The following is a 24,621-nucleotide window of genomic DNA, read 5'->3' as shown; positions in this document are numbered from 1 at the left end:
GGTAAGGCTAGCCCACGGCTCCTCCCCCACAGTCACGCCACCGCGCGGGCAGCGCTCTGGGCAGCGGGGTTGCATGCTCCTGCCAAGCAGTGCGAGGGGGGCAGTAAGGGGGGTCAGAGGCCAGGCTGTTTGGGGAGGCACACGGCTTTCCCTACCCAGCCCTCCATACAATTCTGCAACCCTAATGTGGCCCTCAGGCCAAAAAGTTGGCCCATCCCTGTCCTATATTGTCTAGCACGGTGTGTTCGGCACTATATAATACACAAAAATAAAGACAGGCCTTGCCTTCCCCAATTATTTTAAAGTATAAAAAAAGATACACCTCTCATAATCATAATAGATGCATATCATAGGAGTGGAGTTTTAGGGAAAAGTTTTGAGAAGACACTGGTATCTTAGCTTACTGGGTTATTCCCTGGATAGGAGGCAACATGTAAAAATTCATGGAGATGAGAGCTGGAGAAGGAAATTAACAGCACAGTGATGCTAAAAATCACTGGTAGAAAGATAGAATAGGGGAAGACAAGACCCACAATGTAAGCATGTGGAGCTATAATGTCAAGAAATTTAAACGTAAAGCAGTTCACAAGGAGTTTACCGGGGGCAGGAGGGAAACAGGGAAGTGAACAAAGTGGTGATAGATGCATTTTGGATGGATCAGGGGAAGATGTAGTGCAAGCGTCAAGGCAGTTACTGAAGATCCTACAGTATGTACAAGTTAGGAGACTATGGAGGACTGAACAAGCCTCTTGTTGTTCTGGATTGGTCAAAGTTTCAATAAGGTCTCAACAGTCTGCAATAGCGGTGTATTAGTTTCTGAAGGACTGTGAGGTGCAGGATTTGATTTATAAAGCCACAAGGCCCCAATCCAGCAAAGTAAATTAAGCATATGCTTTACTTTAAATCATGTGAATAGTAGACCCACTGACTTGAATGGGAATATTCTCATGCTAAAAGTTAAGTATGTGTTTAAGGCATTTGTTGGATCAGGGACTAAATGATTTCAGTCTTTCCCATTTGAGAGACCACCTCTCTCCCCATGTAATATTGCTGCTAGTGCAGTAAGCTTAGGCAATGATCTTTTAGTCCCCTGCTTTTGAAATAAGAGAGACAGCTTGTGGTAAGACTTTTTTTTTTTTTTTTTTTTTTTTTTTTGAGCGATCCTTGACTAACTCAATTCCTCCTCCTATCCCCCACCCCCAAAATTTCAGAGTATGCTTCAACATGCATCTAATTTCTTAGGCATTTTATGAAGGATTTGGTTGAAAACTACAGTTCAGGTAATAATTTAAACTGTGATTGAGAACAGTGTTTGCGTAATTTTTGTATTAATCAGTGTGTATAAGCACCAAGATTTCATGAAAGGCAGCTTTTAAATATCAAAAATAAAGATATATATTGTAGGAATTCCTGTACAGCTGTTCTTTGAAAGTTTCTTACTTAATACAAGGAATAAAATCCTATAATTAATGACTACCAGTTTCAGCTGGGAAAAGATTCTTTGAAAGATCAATCTGAGGGGTATTTTCAGACACGTGCAATTTTTAAAAAAATTATTATTTTGCTCTATGAAGAGCCAGACCATCTGTTTATAGACAGAGAGACATCCAGAGAACCACAAAGGGGGTCACTTAATAGCAGCTGTTTATAAAAGGAAACTGACTAGCAATCTAGTCAGTTTTTACAGATGGAAGTGTAAAGAGCTTGTATGAGGAAAGGGTTTTATTCATTTAACTATAAGAGTCTCATTGAGGACTTAAACTTAACAACCCAAATTTCAAAAGTAAGCTTCCCTAATAAATAATATGTCCCTTAAGATAAGAGGGAGAAGGGGATTAAAAGAATAAGCAATGTTTTGATGTTGTATTGTTATTCAAGACAATGATAAAAACAATATAGAATGTTAAAATATTAAGGTTTTTTTTTAAAAAATGACCTGCTAGTTTGCAAAATGCAAAATGAAGTGAAATGTGTGTTTCAAAACTCAGTACTTAGTAATTTACTTCCATTTTCATCCTTCGGTTAAGTGTCATCAGTCTGCATTTTCATTATCGCACCTGACCCATGCCTTGGAACTGGAACTTATAAAATAATCCAAAGAATATTTAATTGTCCAGGAAGTAACTTTGAATTAAAAAATTAATGTTGTCATCCAATTTCTCCTTCTGAATATTTCAACTAAACCTTCCAACGAAATAATATTTATTTTTAATCTTTTTTATGATCTCATCTTTATTAGGTGATCAAACTTATTTGTGAAAGCAATAAGATGGAGGTGGTATTCTCTCGCCTGGCCTATTAAGCTTATTTATTTAGTCTGAAGCTGTGTTTTCAGAAGCTATTAGCTTTGGAACAGTGATCAACTAACTGGTCAAAAAGCTAGACTTCACAAACTGAAGTTACCACGTTTTAAATGCTTGCAATTTTAATTCCTTTCTCACAGGCTTCTAGATATCAGAATTATATATGTATGCAAGTGACGTTAGCACCATTTCCAAAAGCTATAGAAGCAAAAGGAGAAAAAATCTGATTTAAGGTAATCAGTGTTCAGTGCAATATTTTGATATTATATTTAGTATATTACTCACTGTAAACTGTTATATACTATGAAGAAAGAAGATTTGCAAAAGATATTTGCCAAGCCGGTGGCTTGGTCTATACCACAGGGATTTAACCATGTGAGGAAAAAATGTAATTTAGGCTAATTTTTCAGAATCAGTGACAAATGTTTTAGTCAGAAAGTGTTGTATAAATTTTGAAATTCTTTCATAAATGAAATGTTTAATGAAGAAGAGAAATTCTGGATATTATATGCTAGATAATTTCCTGGACGTTTGACACTCTTTCCTGGGCTGTACAAATAATTCTGTAATAATATAAAAATGCTAAACAAAGATCATAGCTTACTTTATCAGAGCAGTTGACTTTAGCTCCATGTTGCAGTAAGAGATGTACGATATCTGAGTGGCCACGTCCTGCTGCCCAAATGATTGGATAAATGCTATATTGCTTGGATCAGATAACAACAATATAAAAACTAAGCCACGTGAAACAAAAACATATTCCTAACTCTACTTGTTTTTTATTTATACATTAATATCTATCAGAATGCCTCACACTTCATAAAACATGAAAAGAAATGCACACAAAATTATCTACTGATCATACTTCAGTAACTGTTGCCAATTAAATGGGTCAGTAGTAGACAAGTCATGTATTGTTTGGACACAGTTACTCTTAACAAGGATTTTAAAAGATCATATCCTAATACCTCACTATTTACACAGTTGTGATGACAAACACAAACTAAAAAAACACTGCGTACATATAACAAATTTATATAAGCTTCAAGTTGTCTACATTTATATGACACCTTCTAACATCAATGGGAGCTAATAATGCCAACACATGCAGAAGACAGAATAGATCCCCCAAAATCAGTATCATGACTAGTCTTCTCAGGAGTATCTGTATATTCGACAAAATTACAACCCAGACTATTTGTTAGTTACCAAGAAATAATTAAAACAAGAGATGTTACTACTCTTAATTGTTTATAAATGTTTATTAAATTACTAATTTCTAGAAATAAAGTACCTTATATACTCGTTCATTAGCCCGTTCATTTATAAGCCGACCCCCCAAGATGGTTTGGTAAAAATAGCAAAAACTGTATGATCCTTTCATAAGCTGACCCTATATTTCAGGGGTTGGCAAACTTTGGCTCCTGGCCCGTTAGGGTAAGCGGCTAGCAGGCCTGGACGTTTTGTTTACCTGGAGCGTTCACAGGCACGGAGCTCCTCAGCTCCCAGTCTCCACGGTTTGTGGTTCCCAGTCAATGGGAGCTGTGGGAAGTGGCACGCCACTTCCCGCAGCTCCCATTGGCTGGGAACTGCGAACCGTGGCCAGAGGGAGCTGAGGGGCTCCGTGGCTGCAGACACTCCAGGTAAACAAAATGACAATGTATTAGATATTCAATTCAATGATTCTACAGAGTTTAAAATCATCAAATTTTGGTGTAGACTCATTTCTTAGCCGACCCCCGCTCTTCGATGCGTCACTTTTTTACCAAAAATATTCAGCTTATGAACGAGTATATACGGTAATTAAAACTGAATAGAATTCTCCTTCTAATGTACATGGCTTACTATACATAGAAATTACTGTCACTATCTTAATATATTACTGATGTAAACCTTACTGAAATCTATAAAATCATCTGCTCCAATAAACAATAGTTGCTGTGATACTAAATCATAAAATTACCACTTTATTGCCATGAAATACAGTATAAAATATTATATAACTCATAGTTCTTTGCAAGATAATACTACTACACAATTCAGGTTTTTGAGGGATCTTTCTCCACTCAAAGATCAACCCTTACCTGCCCAGTGACGTTTGGGTTTGCTCCTTTCTCAAGAAGCAGCTCAGCTACTTTAGTACAACCTTTATATGATGCCCACATTAGGGCTGTCCACCCTCCCTGTAAAACATAATAGAGAAAAATATTAGATTTATTTAAACCTATATTTATGTATTTTCTTTTGTTGCACACCTGTTCTTAAACTCCTGTCTATGAGCCTATCACAAGCAATAGTGACAAATGTTGCCATCTTACTAGTCTAAAAATTCAAACGTAAAATTTTAAGTTAAACTTTTTTTGCTGCAACATATAGAACTTAGGGCGGGAAATGGGGAGGAGGAAGGAAAATGCGCTCCTAAATGATTTTACCAAACTTGCTGCACACAAAATCACAGACTTAAAAAAAAAAAAAGCAGTGCGGAATTTAGTTTGAATAAGATGCTTCCATAATGGCTTTCAAATGAAGGTGGACAAACCTGCCAATGTTACAGTTGAATAAAAGTTATTGGGAAACCCATGGACAAATTTGAATTCACTGTTCTATAAAACTAAACAGAGTTCAAGAGCAAGGCTTGCCACTTGAATGTGCATCGTTCCACAAAGGAAAAACATACAGTAGCTCCTCACTTAACGTTGTACCGATTAATGTTGTTTCGTTATTAGGTCGCTGACCTATTAGAGAACATAGTCCTTTAAAGTCCTGCAATGTTCCCTTATAACTTTATTTGGCTCCTACGCTCCGCCCGCCCGGTGCTCCTGCCGGGGACCGGGGGTTGGGCCATGGGAGTTTGCCCCGCTCCACCCGCCCGGCGCTCCTGCCGGGAAGCAGGGTCAGGGCACATGGGCTTATATATATATATCAGGGTTCGGCAACCTTTCAGAAGTGGTGTGTCAAGTCTTCATTTATTCACTCTGATTTATAGGTTCGCGTGCCAGTAATACATTTGAACGTTTTTATTAGGTCTCTTTCTATAAGTCTATAATATATAACTAAAGTATTGTTGTATGTAAAGTAAATAAGGTTTTTAAAATGTTTAAGAAGCTTCATTTAAAATTAAAGTGCAGAGCCCCCCGGACCAGTGGCCAGGACCCAGGCAGCGTGAGTGCCACTGAAAATCAGCTCGCGTGCCGCCTTCGGCATACGTGACATAGGTTGCCTACCCCTGTTATATATTATACTGTGTATGTATGTGTCTTTTGTGTGGCAAAAAAAAAAAATCCCTGGAACCTACCACCCACCCCCCCACACATACCCATTTACATTAATTCTTATGGGGAGATTGGATTCAGTTAATATCATTTCGCTTAAAGTTGCATTTTTCAAGAACATAACTAGGAGGTTAAGTGAGGAGTTACTGTAAATGGTTTTATCCCTAGCCAGAGCAACTGTATTAACATTTATTTTACTGAAGAAAAATACTTTCTGTTGTTGTTCTCTTTAGCTACCTCCCCCAGCAAAATCAAATCCCCAGAAACCTAAGAATTTCAAGAGTTGGACTTTGCAATTTAATGAGATTAATTATCCCTAACATATTCCACATAAGGAGACTACCCTATCAGTTATACATGCAACTGTCCAGATAATCAAGCCCCTAAACTATACTGAACTTGCTGGAGGGATTTAAATTTATCCTTTAGGATGCATCCTCCATCCAGCTGACAAAATCAACCATCAGAGTGTTTGTTACTTTGCCCCTCCCTAGTTTATATTTGCAAAGATTAAATATAATTAACTTTATGTTTTTAAATAAAATTGTTAAAACTTTCAAGACCTGAGATTCCTCCAGCATGAAAGTAAGTCCTGAGCATAATACAGTTTACATTTCACAGACAGTTACAGTATTTTAGTTTAAATTCTAGAAGAAATTCTAATGTACAGAAAAAGAAAACCACCCTAGAAATGTACGTTCTTTTCTGTCATTAGACAAACATTTTAAAGCAGAACTTCTTTACATTTTAAAGCACTCAACAAACAATAGAGGATCTTCATTCAATTTTTTTTGCATAGTTGGAAAATCAACTCCATACACACCGCTACCTCAATATAATGCTGTTCTCAGGGGCCAAAAAAATCTTACCACGTTATAGGTGAAACCGCGTTATATTGAACTTGCTTTGATCCACCGGAGTGTGCAGCCCCGCCCCCCCGGAGGACTGCTTTACCACGTTATATCCGAATTCGTGTTATATCGGGTCGCGTTATATCGAGGTAGCGGTGTATGTCCCTATTAGCACAACTATTCCATTTTAAAACTAGAAAAAAAGATCATACCATATCCCGGTGCTCCAAATTTACATTACAGTTAAGTAGCTCTGCTACAATGTCTACATAACCTTCTTTAGCTGCCGAAATAAGAGCTGTCCAGTTATCCTACAGTAAGAAAAAAGTTGAAAGATGTAGGTTTTTTTAAAATTCAATTAGTGATATTTACAGAGGACACAATATGAACGTTTTACATACCAAGTTACTTGTCTCAGCGTACAGTGGTTCCCTTAGAGTTATCAAGTATAGTTTTTTAGTATAAAGTACAAATTCATGTTTATAATGTGCTTGATTTATTCAACTAATGACAGTATACACCCACTGTGAAATTGTGGGTATGTGTTACATTAAATCTCACATTATATTGATTTCCTAACGGTGAAGTCTGTTTTTTCAAGTGAAAGCCTTCATCATACTGACTAATAAGCCAAGAGGATAAAGATGGCTTAAACTCAAATCTTATCAATAATTACTGTAACTAACAAAATTAACAACCAGCATGCTCAGATTCCCCCATCACAAGTTTATAGGTCTGAGGTTTTCCATGACCAAAGCATGGGAATAACTCTCTTCTGTGTAATTTAAAAATCTATGGTTCTTTTTTCATCTTCATTCTCTTACCTCAATGCAGCCTTCAATGCTAAAACATTTCAGCTTCCTAGAATCTGCATACATAGGTCTAAGGAGTTTTCATTCTCATGAGCAGCGGGGAAGGAGAATCCACACAACTCTATCTTCCATTCACCTCTCCTTTGTCTAGAACTTGAAAACATCCTTGACCCTGAACTCTCTCATCCCATATTTATATTTGTAAAATCTTCCTGTCACCAACCCCACAACATTGACTATGTATAAAACTGCCCCTGCTCCACACCTCTGATGCAATATTAATATTTCCATTAATCTTTCACCTTAACTATTGCTCCTCATCTCTATTGCATCCCAAACTCTAACTAGCAGCAGTATTCTGCCTAGCTTCTAAAGGGTTAAAACAGCTTAATGACATCACTCCTATCATCAATAAACCTAACTGGCTCCCTATTCATTTCAGGATTCAGTTCAAAATTTCTCATCTTGTCTTTAAATCCTCCTCTAGCCTGCATGTTTCTTTTGCTACTCCTCCCATGCAAACTTGCTACTGCTGATGTAAGAGCTCTCTCGACTGTTGCTCCTCCAATATTGAATAAGCTGCCTTTTATCTCTCTACTTCATCCATTCTCCATCTTTTTTCAAAACTCAGCTAAGAACATCTTCCTCATCTGTGCCTTGTGATTTCTTTCCCCTCTGCTATTATGTAACTCTGTAATTGATCCTTTACTGTAACTTTGTAAAAAAAATCAGGATGCAGCATGAAAGACACTTCATAAAATAAAACTGTACTGTATTCCCAAATACACAAACTTTCATGGTGGCATCAGTTTAAATATGGAAATGACAGGACGCAGCTGCTTTGTAATGCTTCATGACCAATAGCTATACACTGCTGTTCTGTGCTGCTACAAAGAAGTGACCAGCACCTACCTAGTCAAGAGTGCTTCCTTGTGGATCAGTTACAGTGGCAAAGTGTTAACTATTTTACCATTATAATTGATTCAAACTCAGCCACAGAGGTGCTTCACTTAACAGACCTGAAGCGGAACTACATGATATTTTAGAGCCAGATACATTAGTGCTAGTTAAGGAACCATCTTGGAAAAAGAAAATGACACTAATACTTACTGCATCTTCCAGGTTGCAGTTAGCTCCTTTCCTGAGCAATTCTTGGACAATTTCTAAATTGCCTTGCTCAGCAGCCAACATCAATGGAGTCTGACCATTCTGTAATCAAATGATAGTTACAATTAAACTACTTAGACAAGTTGATACATCTCTAAAATCCCATAGTTATATACACTACCAGTGACGTACCATCATCTATAAAGGAATTTCAGGTACTGTTCACATAATTTATGCTTTGATTTAGTAGATGAGAAACACTGATAAAATGTAACATATTCAAACAACATGCAAAAAAATTCAGTGAAAAAAGAAATGGCAACACAATATTAAATCTTTCCATATAGTGGTCCATATAGTAACAGTGGTTTCAAATATTTAAAGAGTGGCTTTTAGAAAATAATTGCAATACACTAAAAGCATAACAGTCCACAACTCATTTGTCCACCTAACACATCTGGAGATCCAGAGTTTTTTCTTCCTGTCTCACAGCTTGAAGAAGCTTGGCCAAACAGTTAGAAAGACCATAGTCCAACCAACGAATTGGTATCTGCAGAGCACCAAAAGTCCATACTGAAATTTCTTTTGGAAGTCCAGAGAACATAGTTCAGTTACACGTTTATTATTTTCTGAACACAGACAATACGCTTGTCATTGTACCAGACAACCGAGCAACATAGAGTCTATTAATCTTATCCTGCAAGGTACTAGGCAGTCTCATCTCACTGAAACAAATAAGACTGGAGAGTATTTAGCATCTTGCAGAATCAAGCCTTCAGGGATGATAAAAGAAATCTGATACAAAGCTGACTCCCTTCTATGGAGATACTTTTCTCCAAGAAGCATCTCTCCCAGCTGGAGGAGCAAAAGAACTATCTCAGATGACGTTGCTTGCTGCTAGACACCATCTTTCGCAGCCTCTCTCAATTCATATAGGGCTACCATATGTCCGGATTTCCCCGGACATGTCCGGCTTTTCGGGCTATAAATAGCCGTCCGGGGGGGATTTTTAAAAATCTAAAAATGTCCGGGATTTCCCCCCGGTCGGCTATTTATAGATAGAAAAGCAGCGGCCAAGCGCCGCTGGGCAGCCAAAGCCCCTTCCCGGCTCCCCCCATCCCCTGCAGCCTTACCATGCTGTCCGGCCCCGCAGCTGTCTTCCCCCTCCTCCCCTCCCCAGAACGCTCTGCCCCCTGCTCCTCCCCCTGCCCTGCTTCCCGCAAATCAGATCATCACGGGAAGTGTGAAAAGAAGCAGGGGCAGGCGGGAGGCAGCAGCAGGTAAGCTGGGGCAGAGGGGGGGGCGCGAGGAGGAGAGCTCCGGGAAGGCGCGGCCCTGGCCGAGCGGCGCCCGGCTGCCCCAGCGGCTCCGGCCCAGCTCGGGCCCCAACACCCCCAGCCCGGACCCGGCCCGGCTCGGGCCCCAGCAGCGCCGGCCCGGCTCAGGCCCCAGCACCCCTGGCCCGGACCCGGCCCGGCTCGGGCCCCAGCAGCGCCGGACGGCTCAGGCCCCAGCAGCGCCGGCCCGGACCCAGCCCCAGCAGCGCCGGCCCGGACCCAGCCCCAGCACCCCTGGCCCGGACCCGGCCCGGCTCGGGCCCCAGCAGCGCCGGCCGAGCACCTCCAGCCCAGCCCCAAGCCCCCGCAACCCCGGCCAGAGCGCAGGCCGATTCCTGAGCTCTTTAAAGCTGGCCCTGGTCAGGGGACAGGGAGGGGGGGTTGGATGGGTCGGGAGTTTGGGGGGGGGCTGTCAGGGGGGCAAGGGTGTGGAGAGGGGTTGGGACAGTCAGGGACAGGGAACAGGGGGGGTTAGATGGGTCTGGGGTTCTGGGGGGGCTGTCGGGGGCAGGGGTGTGGAGAGGGGTTGAGGCAGGCAGGTAGCAGAGGGGGTTGGATGGGTCAGGAGTTCTGGGGGTCCTGTCAGGGGGCGGGGAGCAGTTGGATAGGGCATGGGAGTCCCCGGGGGTCTGTCTGGGGGCAGGGGTGTGAATATGTGGTGGGAGTGTGGATAAGGGTCGGGGCAGTCAGGGGACAGGTAGGGTCGTAGGGCATTCTCAGGAGGGGGCAGTCAGGGGACAAGAAGCAGGGGGGCTTAGATAAGTGGTGGGGTCCTAGGGGGCAGTTAGTGGCAGGGGTCCCAGGAGGGGGCAGTCAGGGGACAAGGAGCGGGGGGGTTGGGGGTTCTGAGGGGGGCAATCAGGGGGTGGGAAGTGGGAGGGAGTGGATGGAGGTGGGGCAGGGGCGGGGCTCTCCCTCCCCCCCCCTCCCCCGTGTCCTCTTTTTTGCTTGTAGAAATATGGTAACCCTAAATTCATAAGTCACGTTAGCTATGAGTCCATACAAGGGCTGTCCTGTATGATGTTTTCTCCACCATCCATTATGGCAGCATAGAAGATAATTTCTGATTGTAAGGAAGACTAGACTTTGGGGGAAGGGGAGAGAAAATCTGATATACTCAAGGTTATGGTGAGTTTACAAATAAGAGAATTTGTCTGCAAGTGCCTACAGCTGGCCAGTGTGAGACAATGGATTTCTCCCTACCCTCCTCCCACCCTGCTCCATCTTCAAGCTTGAAGTTACCCTACATCTGAATGGATCATTGCTTCCCTTAAAGATGCAAAGAACAGCGTCCAAATTCCCTCAGCTTTAGTAATATGCACTGAATGCCTGCCTATAACAGCCATGTCATTGTAAGAAGTACATCAGTAACTTTCCTGAAAATGTAAACTACTAACAAGCTGAATCACCTTATCTGATTACAGTGGCGTTAGTTAAGGTTACTAATCGCTTGCTGCTGACTGCTTAATTATGGAATATATTTTATTAGTCCTTTATCAGCTTTTGGTACAATGAACGATGGAAATGGATTGACTCATTCAGGAGAGATTTCTGCTGTAGCAGGCATTTTCCTTAAATTAGTTTTAATGGGATTTTTCCATATAGTATCATTATGAATAATTATCACAGTAATACATTTTGCACTATGGGGCATATTTTACAGTGTAATAAATTGTAAGTTCTTCTGAGACAAAAACATGACTGTATATCTGTAAAATGCCAAGTAAGTGCATGGTGCTATCTTAATGTCTTTCAATAATAAAACTTATTTTTAGGGCTGTCAATTAATCGCAGTTAACTCACGCAATTAACTCCAAAAAATTAATCGTGATTAAAAAAATTAATCGTGATTAATCGCAGTTTAGTTGCACTGTTAAAACAATAGAATACCAATTGAAATGTATTAAATATTTTGGATTTTTTTCTACATTTAAAATATACGGATTTCAATTACAGCACAGTATACAAAGTTGACTGCTCACTTTATATTATTTTTTATTACAAATATTTGCACTGTAAAAATGATAAACAAGAGACAGTATTTTTTATACAAGATGTAGTGCATTCTCTTTATTTTGAAACTACAACTTACAAATGTAGATTTTTTTTGTTACATAACTGAACTCAAAACAAAACAATGTAAAACTTTAGAGCCTACAAATCCACTCAGTCCTATTTGTTGTTCAGCCACACTAAGAGACACAAGTTTGTTTACATTTACAGGAGATAACGCTGCCTACTTCTTATGTCACCAGACAGTGAGAACACGCATTCACATGGCACTTTTCTAGCTGGCATTGCAAGGTATTTATGTGCCAGGTATGCTAAACATTCGTATGTCCCTTCATGCTTTGGCCACCATTCCAGACAACACGCTTCTATGCTGATGATGCTCGTTGTTAATTAAATTAGTGACTGAACTCCTTGGGGGAGAACTGTATGTCTCCTGCTCTGTTTTACCCGCATTCTGCCATATATTTCATGTTATAGCAGTCTCGGATGATGATCTGGCACATGTTGCTCTTTTTAAGCACACTTTCACTGCACTATTTCTTTTGGGTTTTTTACATTGCAAATATTTGTAATAAAAAATAAATAGAAAGTGAGCAGTGTATACTTTGTATTATGTGTTATAATTGAAATCAATATATTTGGAAATGTAGAAAACATCCCAAAATATTTAAATAAAAGGTATTCTATTATTGTTTAACAGCGCGATTAATCGTGAGTAATGTTTTTAATTGCACGATTAATCACAAATAATTTTTGTAATTGCTTGATACCCCTACTTATTTTTTTATATTAACTTTGCTTTTTGCTCTGAAAGCTTTTTAAACAATGTGATGCAATCTTTAGGCTTGGACATTACCATACATGAATAAAATGTTGATAAATCAGTAACTGAAGGGAGATATTTCAGTACAGAATTGTATCTGAGCTAATGGAAGCCAGATACAATAATTGTATAAATGTTACTTTAGGACACATTCTTGCATGTCTATACTAGTGCATCTACACAGCATTTTGGGAGCTGGGAGCAAGCCTTCCAACCCAGGTTGATAGACTGGGACCAACATGGCTCATGATAGTGCTCTAAAAATGGTTAGTGCTCACCCTGCACCCGAGGCTTCAGAGCCCATGCCCTAGACTCAGCCACAACTCCAAAATGCTGCCTATATAGCCATTTTAAGAGCACTAGTGCTAACTCTGCTATCCCCAGTCTGTTGACCTGGGCTGAGACGCTCGTTCCCGCTCGCTCCAAAATGCTGCATAGACACCCTATGTAGCTTTCAGAAGTGTTTTAATTCTCTATCTTATTTCTATAATAGAAAAAAATGGAAAAAAGTGTAACATTTTCTCTCACAGTACTACGAGGCCTTACAGAGATACAATTTATAGTGGATTATGAATTTGCGAAAACTTAGTAAAAACACAGTTGTGTGCAAATATCATATCCATGGTATTTGGTTGGTGTCTTCCCTAGAAGACTCCAAAGTTTAAAAAAAAAAAAACAGGTATAAATTAGGAGTTCCCCAATTCAGTTAATGGAATTACACTATCCCAAAACTGGTTTAAAAAGAGAATCAGACCTAAGGAAAGCTAAGGCCAGATGAAGGACAGTTTGAAGTTCTGTCCTTGCTGTGAAAATTCACTCAAAATAGGGTATAAAATAAAATATACAAAACAAAAACAAAACAAAACAAAAAACAAAAAAAGACAGTTGTGAAATCCACGCTTTTAATGTAAAATGAAAAAGATTCAAAGAAAGAAATTATGCTTAACACTAGCCATCGCCTTTTCTCAGAAGTTCCAATACCTTGTAACAATCAATTAGTCAAATCATGTTTCTGAACTCTTAATAAAGTGACAAAGATACAAAACCAAAAGTATCACAGTAGCACAAAATGTACAAAACTCCAAGGAAAAATTATTTTTGTAAGCATCCACTGGACTGCAAAGACACACCGGCACACCAGCAAAGTGCTAAAGGGCCATTACCTATTTAATCAGTTATTCACAAGCGCAGCGGGGGGGGGGGGGGTATAAACAAAGAATTTACAATTCACCTGAAGAATAGTTTGGAACTCACATACACAATGGAACTACCTGCCTCCCTCCCAGCAGTATAAGAAGAGGGGGAAATTGTCCCTAGCCTCCTCTCTCCATCTCTCTTCTCATGACAGCAACAACTCTCAAAGAACTGAACAAAGGGAGGAATGGTCCCATGCTGAAAAGGGACAAAGCTAGCAAAATATATGGCAGTTCCTGGTGAGACAAACCTTTTGCTTTTAAACCTATTAGCCTTGGTAAAGTTTAATAATTAGCTTGTGTGTTTATCTTTTTATTTCTTTCGTAACCAATACTGACTTATATGCATCCATACTTGTAATCACTTAAAATTTCTCTCTTTAGTTAATAAACTTGCTTTGTTGTTTAATCTAAAACAGTGTGTTTGATTGAAGTGTTTGGGAAACCTCTACTTGAGATAACAAAGGCTGGTGCATAATCATTCCCATTGTTGGAATGACGAACGACGTATGAGCTTACACTGTCCAGGAGGGTACTGAACAGTGTAAGGGCTTCTCTACACTGGCAATTTACAGCACTGAAACCTTCTTGCTCAGGGGTGTGAAAAAACATCCCCCTGAGCCCAGCAAGTTTCAGCGCTGTAAGGCACCAGTGTAAACAGTGCTCCCAGCACTGGTAGCTATGCCTCTTGTGGAGGTGGGGTTTTTTTAAGAGCGCTGGGAGAGCTCTCTCCCAGTGCTCTGCCGTGACTACACAAGCCACATTAAAGCGCTAGCATTGCCAGTGCAGACTAGCCCTAAGACACACATTTCTTGGTGCAAGGCAGTAGCGTAGCTGGGGGGGGGGGGAAGCGGGGCAGCGGCCGCTCCCCCACCGAGCACAAGTGGCGCCTTTTTAATTTTACTCACCCGGGAGTGGGGGGTGAAAAAGGCACCACCCACTGCGGCGCTTTTACTGACGGGGCGGCGCTCCGGGTCTTCGGTGGCACTTCGGCGGCAGGCCCTTCACTAGCTCCGGGTGTCTTCGGCGGCACTGAAGCTTCATCGACAAAATGCTGCTGAAGACCACGGTGCGAGTGAAGGTCCCGCCGCCGAGGTGCTGCCGAAGACCCAGAGCGCTGCCCCGTTAGTAAAAGTGCCGCAGCGGTGTTCCCTCCATCTGGCTATGCCACTGGTGCAAGGCTGGAAATATACAGGCGTCACCCTACGTATTATTCACGGATGGCTGGGAGAGCATTCATGTATTCAGCTGAGTGTGACTGCATGTTGGTGGCTGTGAGTGAGCAGAGCCTGGAGTGGTTTGCTGTTCACCAGCAAAGTAGTGTAAAAGGCATTCCAGGCTGGAGAGCTAAGGGAACACAGCAGTCAGGGCTGCACTCCGGGGAACGTCACATAACCCTTAGTTTCTTTGTGCATCAATTCCCCATACGTAAAATAAGGATAATGTTATTTTCCTACCTCACAGGGGGGTTGTGAGGAGAAATATACTGAAAGATTGTGAGGCAGTCAGATACTACATCAATGGAGGCCATCTAAATACCTAAAATAGATAGGCCACAATATGGCTGTTATGTTTCTTACCTCAGTGAGCACAACAGAATGGAAATAAGAGCTGAGAGAATGACTCAAGGACAAGGAAAGGACCACAAGAAATTTATGGATAGGAATTTATCATATTAAATATCCAGTGTGATGTCGCATCAGTTATTCATCCTGCAATTAACATGTAACAATATTCAAGAAATCTTTGAAAAAACTCATCTTACCTCATTTCTTTCATCCACATCTTTGCACTTCTCAAGAAGTGCTTTTAGAGCAGGAACATTTTCCTCTTCTACATAGGTCACAAGACTCTGAGTCATGAGACTTGCCATTTTTAGATAGTACTTCAAGTATTTCTATAACAGTATATACCTGTATTTAAAAAATATATATATTAGTAAAGAAGCATTCAGATTTAATTTGATTACAGAAACGAAACTGCGGGTTGCACATAAGTATCTGCCACTCTCAGCAATAAAACATTTCCGTGACTAACAACACTAACTCGACATTTCAATGAAGACCGAGTTGCTAAATCTTTTGCAATTCTTTGAAAATTCAAGGGTTTACCCTATTCTTAGCATTGTGCAGGAAAAACAGGTTCTGAAGGAAACAGACAATATTCTTTCACACTTTATATATGTACAGTATATGACTGTACTATGGATCACCCAAATGTCCTCGTCCCCCTAAAAGGTATTTCCTGTATTGCATATTTCTTAGTATATAGGACCTCAATTGCAGCACTGTTGGCCACAAACTATATACCAAACTCCAATTATTTCAGTTAGTTTTAAGAGTTCTGCCCCTAATAGATGCATAGATTCCAAGGTCAGAAGGGACCACTGTCATCCTCCAGTCTCACCTCCTCTATAACACAGGAGATAGACCTTCCCTGAAATAATTCGTAGTGCATATCTTTTAGAAAAATATCCAATGTTGATTTAAAAATGGTCAGTGATGGAAAATCCACCATGACCCTTGGTAAATTATTCCAATGGTCAATTATTCTCACCATCAAAAATTTATGACTTATTTCCACCCCGTATTTGTCTAGCTTCAACTTCCAGCAATTGGATTGTTATACCTATCTCTAATAGATTGAAGAGCCCATTACTAAATAGTTGTTCCTTTGCAGATACTTATAAACTGTAATCAAGTCATCCCTTAATCTTCTCTATGTTCATAGAATCATAGGACTAGAAGGGACCTCAAGAGATCACCTCCATCTTGGTGCACATAACAAAATTCATTCCGCACATGGGTGGGAAAAATTAGAGGGAACACTGACTATGACCCCCAGATCCCTTTCTGCAGTACTCCTTCCTAGGCAGTCATTTCCCATTTTGTATGTGTGCAACTGATTGCTCCTTCCTAAGTGGAGTACTTTGCATTTGTCCTTATTGAATTTCATCCTATTTACTTCAGACCATTTCTCCAGTTTGTCCAGATCATTTTGAATTTTAATACTATCCTCCAAAGCACTTGCAATCCCTCCCAGCTTGGTATTAAGTTTGCGGACGGTAATTGTACTCTCTAAGCCATTATCTAAATTATTGATGAAGATATTGAACAGAACCGGACCTAGAACCGATCCCTGTGGGACCCCACTTGTTATGCCCTTCCAGCATGACTGTGAGCCACTGATAACTACTCTCTGGGAATGATTTTCCAACCAGTTATGCACCCACCTTATAGTAGCTCCATAGGTTGTATTTCCCTAGTTTGTTTATGAGGAGGTCATGCGAGACAGTATCAAATGCCTTACTAAAGTCAAGATATCTACCGCTTTCCCTCTGTGCACAAGACTTGTTACCCTGTCAAAGAAAGCTATCAAGTTCATTTGACACAATTTGTTCTTGACAAATCCATGCTGTTACTTATCACCTTATTATCTTCTAGATGTTTGCAAATTGATTGCTTTATTATTTGCTCCATTATCTTTCCAGGTACAAAAGTTAAGCTGACTGGTCTGTAATTCCCCGGGTTGTCTTTATTTCCTTTCTTATAGATTGGCACTATATTTGCCCTTTTCCAGTCTTCCGAATCTCTCCCATCCTCCATGACCTTTCAAAGATAATCGCTAATGGCTCGGATATCTCCTCAGTCAGCTCCTTGATTCTAAGTATTCTAGGATGCATTTCATCAGGCCCTGGTGACTTGAAGACATCTAACTTGTTTAAGTAATTTTTAACTTGTTCTTTCACTATTTTTAGTCTCTGATCCTACCTCATTTTCACTAGCAGTCACTATGTTAGACGTCTGATCACCACCAACCTTCTTGGTGAAAACTGAAACAAAGTCATTAAGCACCTCTGCCATTTCCACATTTTCTGTAATTGTTTTTCCTGCCTCGTTGACTAACAGGCCTATCCTGTCCTTGGTCTTCCTCTTGCTTCTAATGTATTTGTAGAATGTTAAGCTAAACAGATTGAGCTCTTTGAGTTTATTGCTGTAAGGCCTGTTTTCTAATCCTTTGATGATCATTCTTGTGGCTCTTCTATCAACCAACCTCTCCAATTGGTCTACATCCTTTTGAATTGTAGATCGCAGCAGCAGTTGCACCAATGCTAAATACTGAGATCAACTAACTCTTTATTCCTACTTGAGATTCCCCCATTTATGCATCCAAGGATCGCATTAACTCTTTTAGCCATTGCGTCACACTAGAAGTTCATGTTCAGCTTATTATCCACCACAACCCCCAAATCTTTTTCAGAGTCACTGCTTTCCAGGGTAGCCCCCCTCCTGGAAGTATGGCCTACATTCTTTGTTCCTAGATGTACACATTGACATTTGGCTGTATTAGAATGCATATTGTTTGCTTGCACCTAGTTTGCAAGCGATCCATATCCCCCTGAATCAGTGACCTGCCCTCTTTATTACTTACCATTCCCCTAATTTGTGTCATCTGCAAACTTTATCAGTGATAATTTTGATGATAATTTCTTCCAGATCACTGATAAAAATGTGAAATAGCGTAGGGTCAAGAATTGACCCCTAAGGGCCTCACTGAAAACACAGTGATTCAATGACAATTCCCCATTTACAATTACATGTTGACACCAGTTAGCCAGTTTTTAATAAATTTAGTGTACATCATGTTAATTTCATAGCATTTTAGTTTTTTAATCAAACTATTGTATGGTACCAAGTCTTAATATACTACATCAATGTTATTGCCTTTGTCAGGCACACATTTAAAAAAATAAAAAGATATCAAGTTAGTTGGACAGGATCTATTTTCCATAAACCAGTGGTTTTCGAGCTTTTTTCATTTGCGGATCCCCTAAAAAATTTCAAATGGGTATGCAGACCTCTTTGAAAATGTTAGACATGGTCAGTGGACCCCCAGGGGTCCATAGACCACCGGTTGAAATCTACTGCCATAAGCCAATGTTGATTTGCATGAATTACATTACCCTCCTTTTATTCTTTATTCCATATCAGCCACTCCGTTACCTTGCCTGGGACCAATGTCAGGCTGACAGCCCAGAAATTACCTGGGTCATCCCATTTACCTTTTTTAAAAACTGGCACAACATTAATAGGGCCCTATGAAATCTGCATTAATGAGAACACAGAACAAATCACAGAATCAAAACATTAATGTGGAATCCTGATCTCTCTGGCACTAGGACCACAGTGGCAGGCAGGCAGGGCGGGTTGCACAACTAAGTTATGTGCAGCTGCACTTAAGAGAGTCAAGCTTCTCTGGATCACAGCCTCTTGCTCTGCTGTGCAGAGCTAGGGAGGATAGGGAGCTGATGCCAGGGTGTCTCCCGCCTGTGTACCTGGTCTCCACTGAGCCGGGGTGAGGAGATAGGGGAGTGCCTGTCTGTGCACCAACCTCAGGCTCAGGAATAGTTGCAGCTGTCGGAACAAGCATTCAGGCTGGTGAGTGCTCTGCTTAACAAGAAAGCATGCGAACACACTCCCTCCCCACCACACACACAGGTCAGTGGACTTCCTGTGTTACTGTTCAACAATGTCAGTTTGGTCATATTACCAAGTGCTACTTTAAAAAGTGATTTAAAATGTGTTACTTTTACCATATACTTATATTGTATATCTGTTTAAATTGTAGGATTTTTTTTTTTTATAAAATCAGTTTTTTTCCACTGCAATCCAATTCTGAACACTTTTATTCATTTATAGTTAGGCTACTTAATTGTTAATGTATCAAACAGTTTTCGTTTAAAAAAATACCATAAAAACTGATTTTTTTTTTATGGAAAAGAATGAAATCAGAAAATAAATCCAAAAATCCACAATAATAAAAGGGATTTCATAGGGCCCTACATTAGCTTTCTTTCCAGTCTTCTGTAACTTCCCCAGTGCTCCAAGACTTATTGAAATCAACATTAATGGTTCAATGAACATCTCAGCCAGCTCTTTTAAAATTCTTGGATGAAAGTTATCTGGATCTGCTGATATGAAAATGTCTAATTTTAGTAGCTTCTGTTTAACATCCTCCAGAGATACTAGTGGAATGGAAAGAAAGTCTTACTATACGGTGAAGATAACAATCTCACCTGTTTGTCCCCAAAAATAGAACAGAAATATTAAAATGCTTCTGCCTTACTGTTTACAACTATACCATTTCCACCTACTAATGGATCAATAACATACATCTCCTCACAGCTAAAATGTAACCCTTCATGTCCTTAATGAGGACAGGTAGACATATCATCCCAATCCTGCTTGGCTGCTGTGCTGATAGCATCCAGTAATTATGGCAACGCAAATCAATGCTACCTGCCCTACACTAATTCTGTCTTACCTCATTAATTAGGTTAGTGCCAACTCTTGGCATCTTCACCCATGCATGCTGCACATGCAATGTACATAACAGGTAACAGCAATTCCTCAATGACAGAAAGTCATGTGATATCCAGAAGGGTATAATTTCCTGTAGTCAGCACAGACACCAAAAACTTTACCCAGGCATAGAATCATAAAATCAAAGAATATCAGGGTTGGAAGGGACCTCAGGAGGTCATCTAGTCCAACCCCCTGCTCAAAGCAGGGCCAATTCCCAACTAAATCATCCCATCCAGGGCTTTGTCAAGCCAGGCCTTAAAAACCTCCAAGGAAGGAGATTCCACCACCTCCCTAGGTAACGCATTCCAGTGCTTCACCACCTTCCTAGTGAAATAGTGTTTCCTAATATCCAACCTAGACCTCCCCCACTGCAACTTGAGACCATTGCTCTTTGTTCTGTCATCTGCCACCACAGAGAACAGCTGAGCTCCATCCTCTTTGAAACCCCCCTTCAGGTAGTTAAAAGCAGCTATCAAATCCCCTCTTGTTTTTCTCTTCTGGAGACTAAATAATCCCAGTTCCCTCAGCCTCTCCTCATAAGTCATGTGCTTCAGACCCCTAATCATTTTTGTTGCCCTCCGCTGGACTCTTTCCAATATTTCCACATCCTTCTTGTAGTGTGGGGCCCAAAACTGGACACAGTACTCCAGATGTGGCCTCACCAATGTCGAATAAAGGGGAATGATCACGTTCCTCGATCTGCTGGCAATGCCTCTACTTATATAGCCCAAAATGCCGTTAGCCTTCTTGGCAACAAGAGCACACTGGTGACTCATATCTAGCTTCTTGTCCACTGTGACCCCTAGGTCCTTTTCTGCAGAACTGCTACCTAGCCATTCGGTCCCTAGTCTGTAGCAGTGCATAGGATTCTTCCGTCCTAAGTGCAGGACTCTGCACTTGTCCTTGTTGAACCTCATCAGGTTATTTTTTGGCCCGATCCTCTAATTTGTCTAGGCCCCTCTGTATCTGATCCCTACCCTCCAGCGTATCTACCACACCTCCCAGTTTAGTGTCATTTGCAAACTTGCTGAGAGTGCAGTCCACACCATCCTCCAGATCATTAATAAAGATATTAAACAAAACCGGCCCAGCACAAAAACTGTGCTGCCCAGTCCAGCAGTCTGGGAGCTGACCTTGTTCGTGAAGACAGAGGCAAAAAAAGCATTGAGTACATCAGCTTTTTCCACATCCTCTGTCACTAGGTTGCCTCCCTCATTCAGTAAGGCAGCCCAGCATCTAATGAAGCACGGCAAATTTTCTACTCAAATATCTCTACACAATCACAGAAAAGGCAGAATGATCTCAAAGCTTCATGGATTCACTTTGTGCTGCTGTCCTCATCCACAAGAATGAGGATGATCTTGTGATTTGGGCAGTGGACTAGGAAAAGATCTGGGTTCTATTTACAGCTCTTCCATAGGCTGCATGACTTTAGGCTAGTCACTTAATCTCTCTATACCTCAATTCTCCATCTGAAAGTCATGATTTAATGACATTATGAAAGGCCATTTAGAATCAATACAAAATTAAAGAATTAGAATTAGCTTGAGTTTGGTTAAGGAAATGTGTGTGTTGTAAAGAAAGACCCTGACTAGCAAGTTAAAGAAAGGCCTTGAAAAAAAATGAGTTATAAAGCCAGAAGGAATGAAGTAGGGAAGATGTCTGTTTAAAAGAATAATAATGAGATATGGGGAATTTCTAAAAAGGCTTCATTCTGACCAATAGGGGTGACTACAGATGGTTTTAAATAAGAAAACAAGAATGTCTTAAAAGGAGCCAACATGCACCTTCCTATACCACATACCGTGTTATCTTTAAAGTAAAGCCTATGTGAAACCAGGTCTGACAAAAATAAATAGATAGATAGATAAATAAATAAATAAATAAATAAATAAGGTGTTGGTCAGCAGAAGAGACAACGAGAAAAGACCTTAGGGAGAAAGGAGGTTGTAAATGTTATCTAAATTAAAACTGGAAATAAAGACGGGGGAAATTGTCTCAAATTGGTTTGTTAGCTAAAGTGGTAATTGGCTATGCCATTTGTTTGTTAAAGGGTATAACTATTGTTATGAATTTGTGGGTTCTTTGTCAGATCCTACCTCATCATGCTGGAGCACACCAGGATGAGACAGTTTTCCTAAGTCTGGTTAATTTATGAGTTTACTGATCACATGCTTATGAATATTTTGTGAGTGTATTGGATGTAGTGACTGCTTATTTTTAGGCTGTTGGGCATGTTTGGAGCAATTATATAAAGCACTATTTGGTTTTTAGATTTAATAAAGGAATTTATAGTTAAACTGGTGTCTGGTGGTCACCCATATTAATATTACAAATGTATATTATTAATAACTCCAACAGAAATTATTTAAAAATTACAATCAGTTCCAGAGAAACAGGACAATTAGTATATAAGCATCCATTATTATAATAATGGGCCCCATTGTGCTAGGCTCTGTATACGCATGAAAGTAGATCGTACATACTTTGGGGCAGAGACTATCTAAATAGACATATCAGACACAGGATACGTGAAAGGAATATAATATACAAGCACAGTGAACAATGTGATGATGGCAAATATCCTGTTAGTTTCACTTGTGGAGGTAGTGTGCTGGGGCAGTGGTTCTCAACCAGGTGTCTGGGGCCCCCTGTGGGGCCGCCAAGCAGGGCCAGCATTAGACTCGTTGGAGCCGAGGGTAGAAAGCCAAAGCCCCACCGCATGGGACTGAAGCCCAGGGCCCTGAGCCCTGCCCCCCTGGGCTGAAGCCAAAGCTTGAGCCATGTAGCTTCACGGGGACCCATGTGGCATGGAGCCCCAGGCAATTGCCCTGCTTGCTACCTCCTATGCTTGCCTTGGCATTTATATGCAGAAAACCAGTTATTGTGGTACAGGTAGGCTGTGGAGTTGTTATAGCATGTTGCAGGGGGATGGGGGGGCAGAAAGAAAAAGGTTGAGAACCTCTGTGTTGGGGATAGTTAGGAAAGCTTAAGCTAAAATGAAGGGAAAATGAAGGTAATGAGCAGGTCAGGGCAGGGGAGAAGAGAAGGGCAAGAGGGGTAGGTGTGGAGTGAGGCTGAAATTAAGAAACTGTTAGAGAAGGGGCAGGTGGGAGTTGGAGCAAACAGTTAATCAGCACAGGGCAGAGTAAGTCTGGTCAAAACTTCAAAAATGTCTCTGAGATCAGTTTATGGGAGTCCCCTCTTTAGCTGCTCCTATCAGCTAGTTTATGGCTGGCTTCGGCCTGCAGTTTCTTTCCTCAAGGCCAGATAGCAGGTTGGTTCCTAGTGCCTGGGAAAGGACCGTCTCCTCTGCACAGTTCTGGGTATGGATTGTGTTGGGGTAGCCCTGGTTGGGGCCCATTTTCCCCCCTCCCTTTTCCCAGTGCAACAGTCCCTGCTTCAGCCATTTCTGCAGTGATTCCTACCAGCTTTTGTCACTTTGTTGCCGGGCAGTCACAGGAGAAAAGCAGTAATGTGAGTTTTTTCCATCCCATAAGAAACTATGCATGAGTAGTCATCTGCCACAATGTATCACAAAGAGGAACAAAATAGACATTCTAAAGTTCACATCCTGAGCATGCTATGATGTGGCCAACATACAAAGGGGGTTTGATACCCCCTCTAAACAAAAACAAACAAAAGGCATCAACAGAATTAGGGCTTGTCTACACTGGTATTTTACAGCGCTGCAACTTTATCGCTCAGGAGTGTGAAAAAACACACCCGAGCCATAGGCGCCGACTCCGTGGGTGCTCTGGGGCTAGAGAACCCATGGGGAAAAAATAGCGGATGCTCCACACCCACCAGCAGCCAAGCTCCCCCTACCCCTTCCTCACATCCTCCTCCTCCATGCGCACCACATCTCTGCTCTTCCCTCTCCCTCCCAGCGCTTCCCGCCTGCCATGGAGGTGTGTGTTTTTTTTGTTTTGTTTTGTTTTTAAGAGCACTGGTGCCGCGACTACACAAGCCATGTTAAAGCGCTGCCGCGGTGTAGACTAGCCCTAAGTAAAACATTACTTCCATCCACCGTTTTTAGCACTAGAGCTCCAATTCACAATGTACTTAATTCCATGCCAAATGGAATATTCACGGGCTTGTGATTTTTCCCTATGGTTGTTAATGGTAATTGTGTTACATATCTGGTCAGCATTAAACTTTTTGGTGAAGACTGAAGTAAAACAGGCATCAAACACCTCAGCCATCTTGATGTCATCAGTTATTAGCTTTCCTTCCGTGCCAATAGTGGACCTACACTTTACTTCATGTTTCTCTTGCTCCTAATGTATTTAATGGTCATTCAATTGATGATAAATATGATTTATTGACATAGTATCCAACCCATCTGAGGGTCTACTAGATGAAGAGGAATAGCTAATGTTGGAGCAGGGACTGCCTGACACAGTGGAAGGAGCAAGAGGGTTCAACATGAACTGGTCATATTGAATAGAAAAGCAGTAACCATTTTCACCAGCAAGTACCGGAGTATTATAATAACCAGTACTGTATCCCAGTAAGAATGATCTAACTAGGTAATGTTGCAGG

General features: G+C 40.9%; 1 protein-coding gene across 9 annotated transcripts in view; it reads right to left on the bottom strand.

Annotated features, from left to right (window-relative positions):
* KIDINS220 (kinase D interacting substrate 220) overlaps positions 1-24,621 on the bottom strand; it is a 161,488-nt gene that overhangs the window by 126,317 nt on the left and 10,550 nt on the right. For all 9 annotated transcript variants that reach the window (XM_005287752.5, XM_005287753.5, XM_005287754.5 and 6 more), the window contains exons 2-6: positions 15,477-15,624; positions 8,349-8,447; positions 6,639-6,737; positions 4,388-4,486; positions 2,908-3,009 (exon numbers count right to left, since the gene is read on the bottom strand). In XM_005287752.5, coding sequence (XP_005287809.1) covers positions 2,908-3,009; positions 4,388-4,486; positions 6,639-6,737; positions 8,349-8,447; positions 15,477-15,584 — 507 coding nt within the window. In that variant the 5' untranslated portion in view covers positions 15,585-15,624. The remainder of the gene's footprint in view (positions 1-2,907; positions 3,010-4,387; positions 4,487-6,638; positions 6,738-8,348; positions 8,448-15,476; positions 15,625-24,621) is intronic.

This window comes from Chrysemys picta, chromosome 3, assembly GCF_011386835.1.
Source record: "Chrysemys picta bellii isolate R12L10 chromosome 3, ASM1138683v2, whole genome shotgun sequence".
Taxonomy (NCBI): domain Eukaryota; kingdom Metazoa; phylum Chordata; order Testudines; family Emydidae; genus Chrysemys; species Chrysemys picta.
The sequence above is the reverse complement of the archived record's forward strand: the minus strand, read 5'-3'. Positions and strand labels throughout refer to the sequence as shown.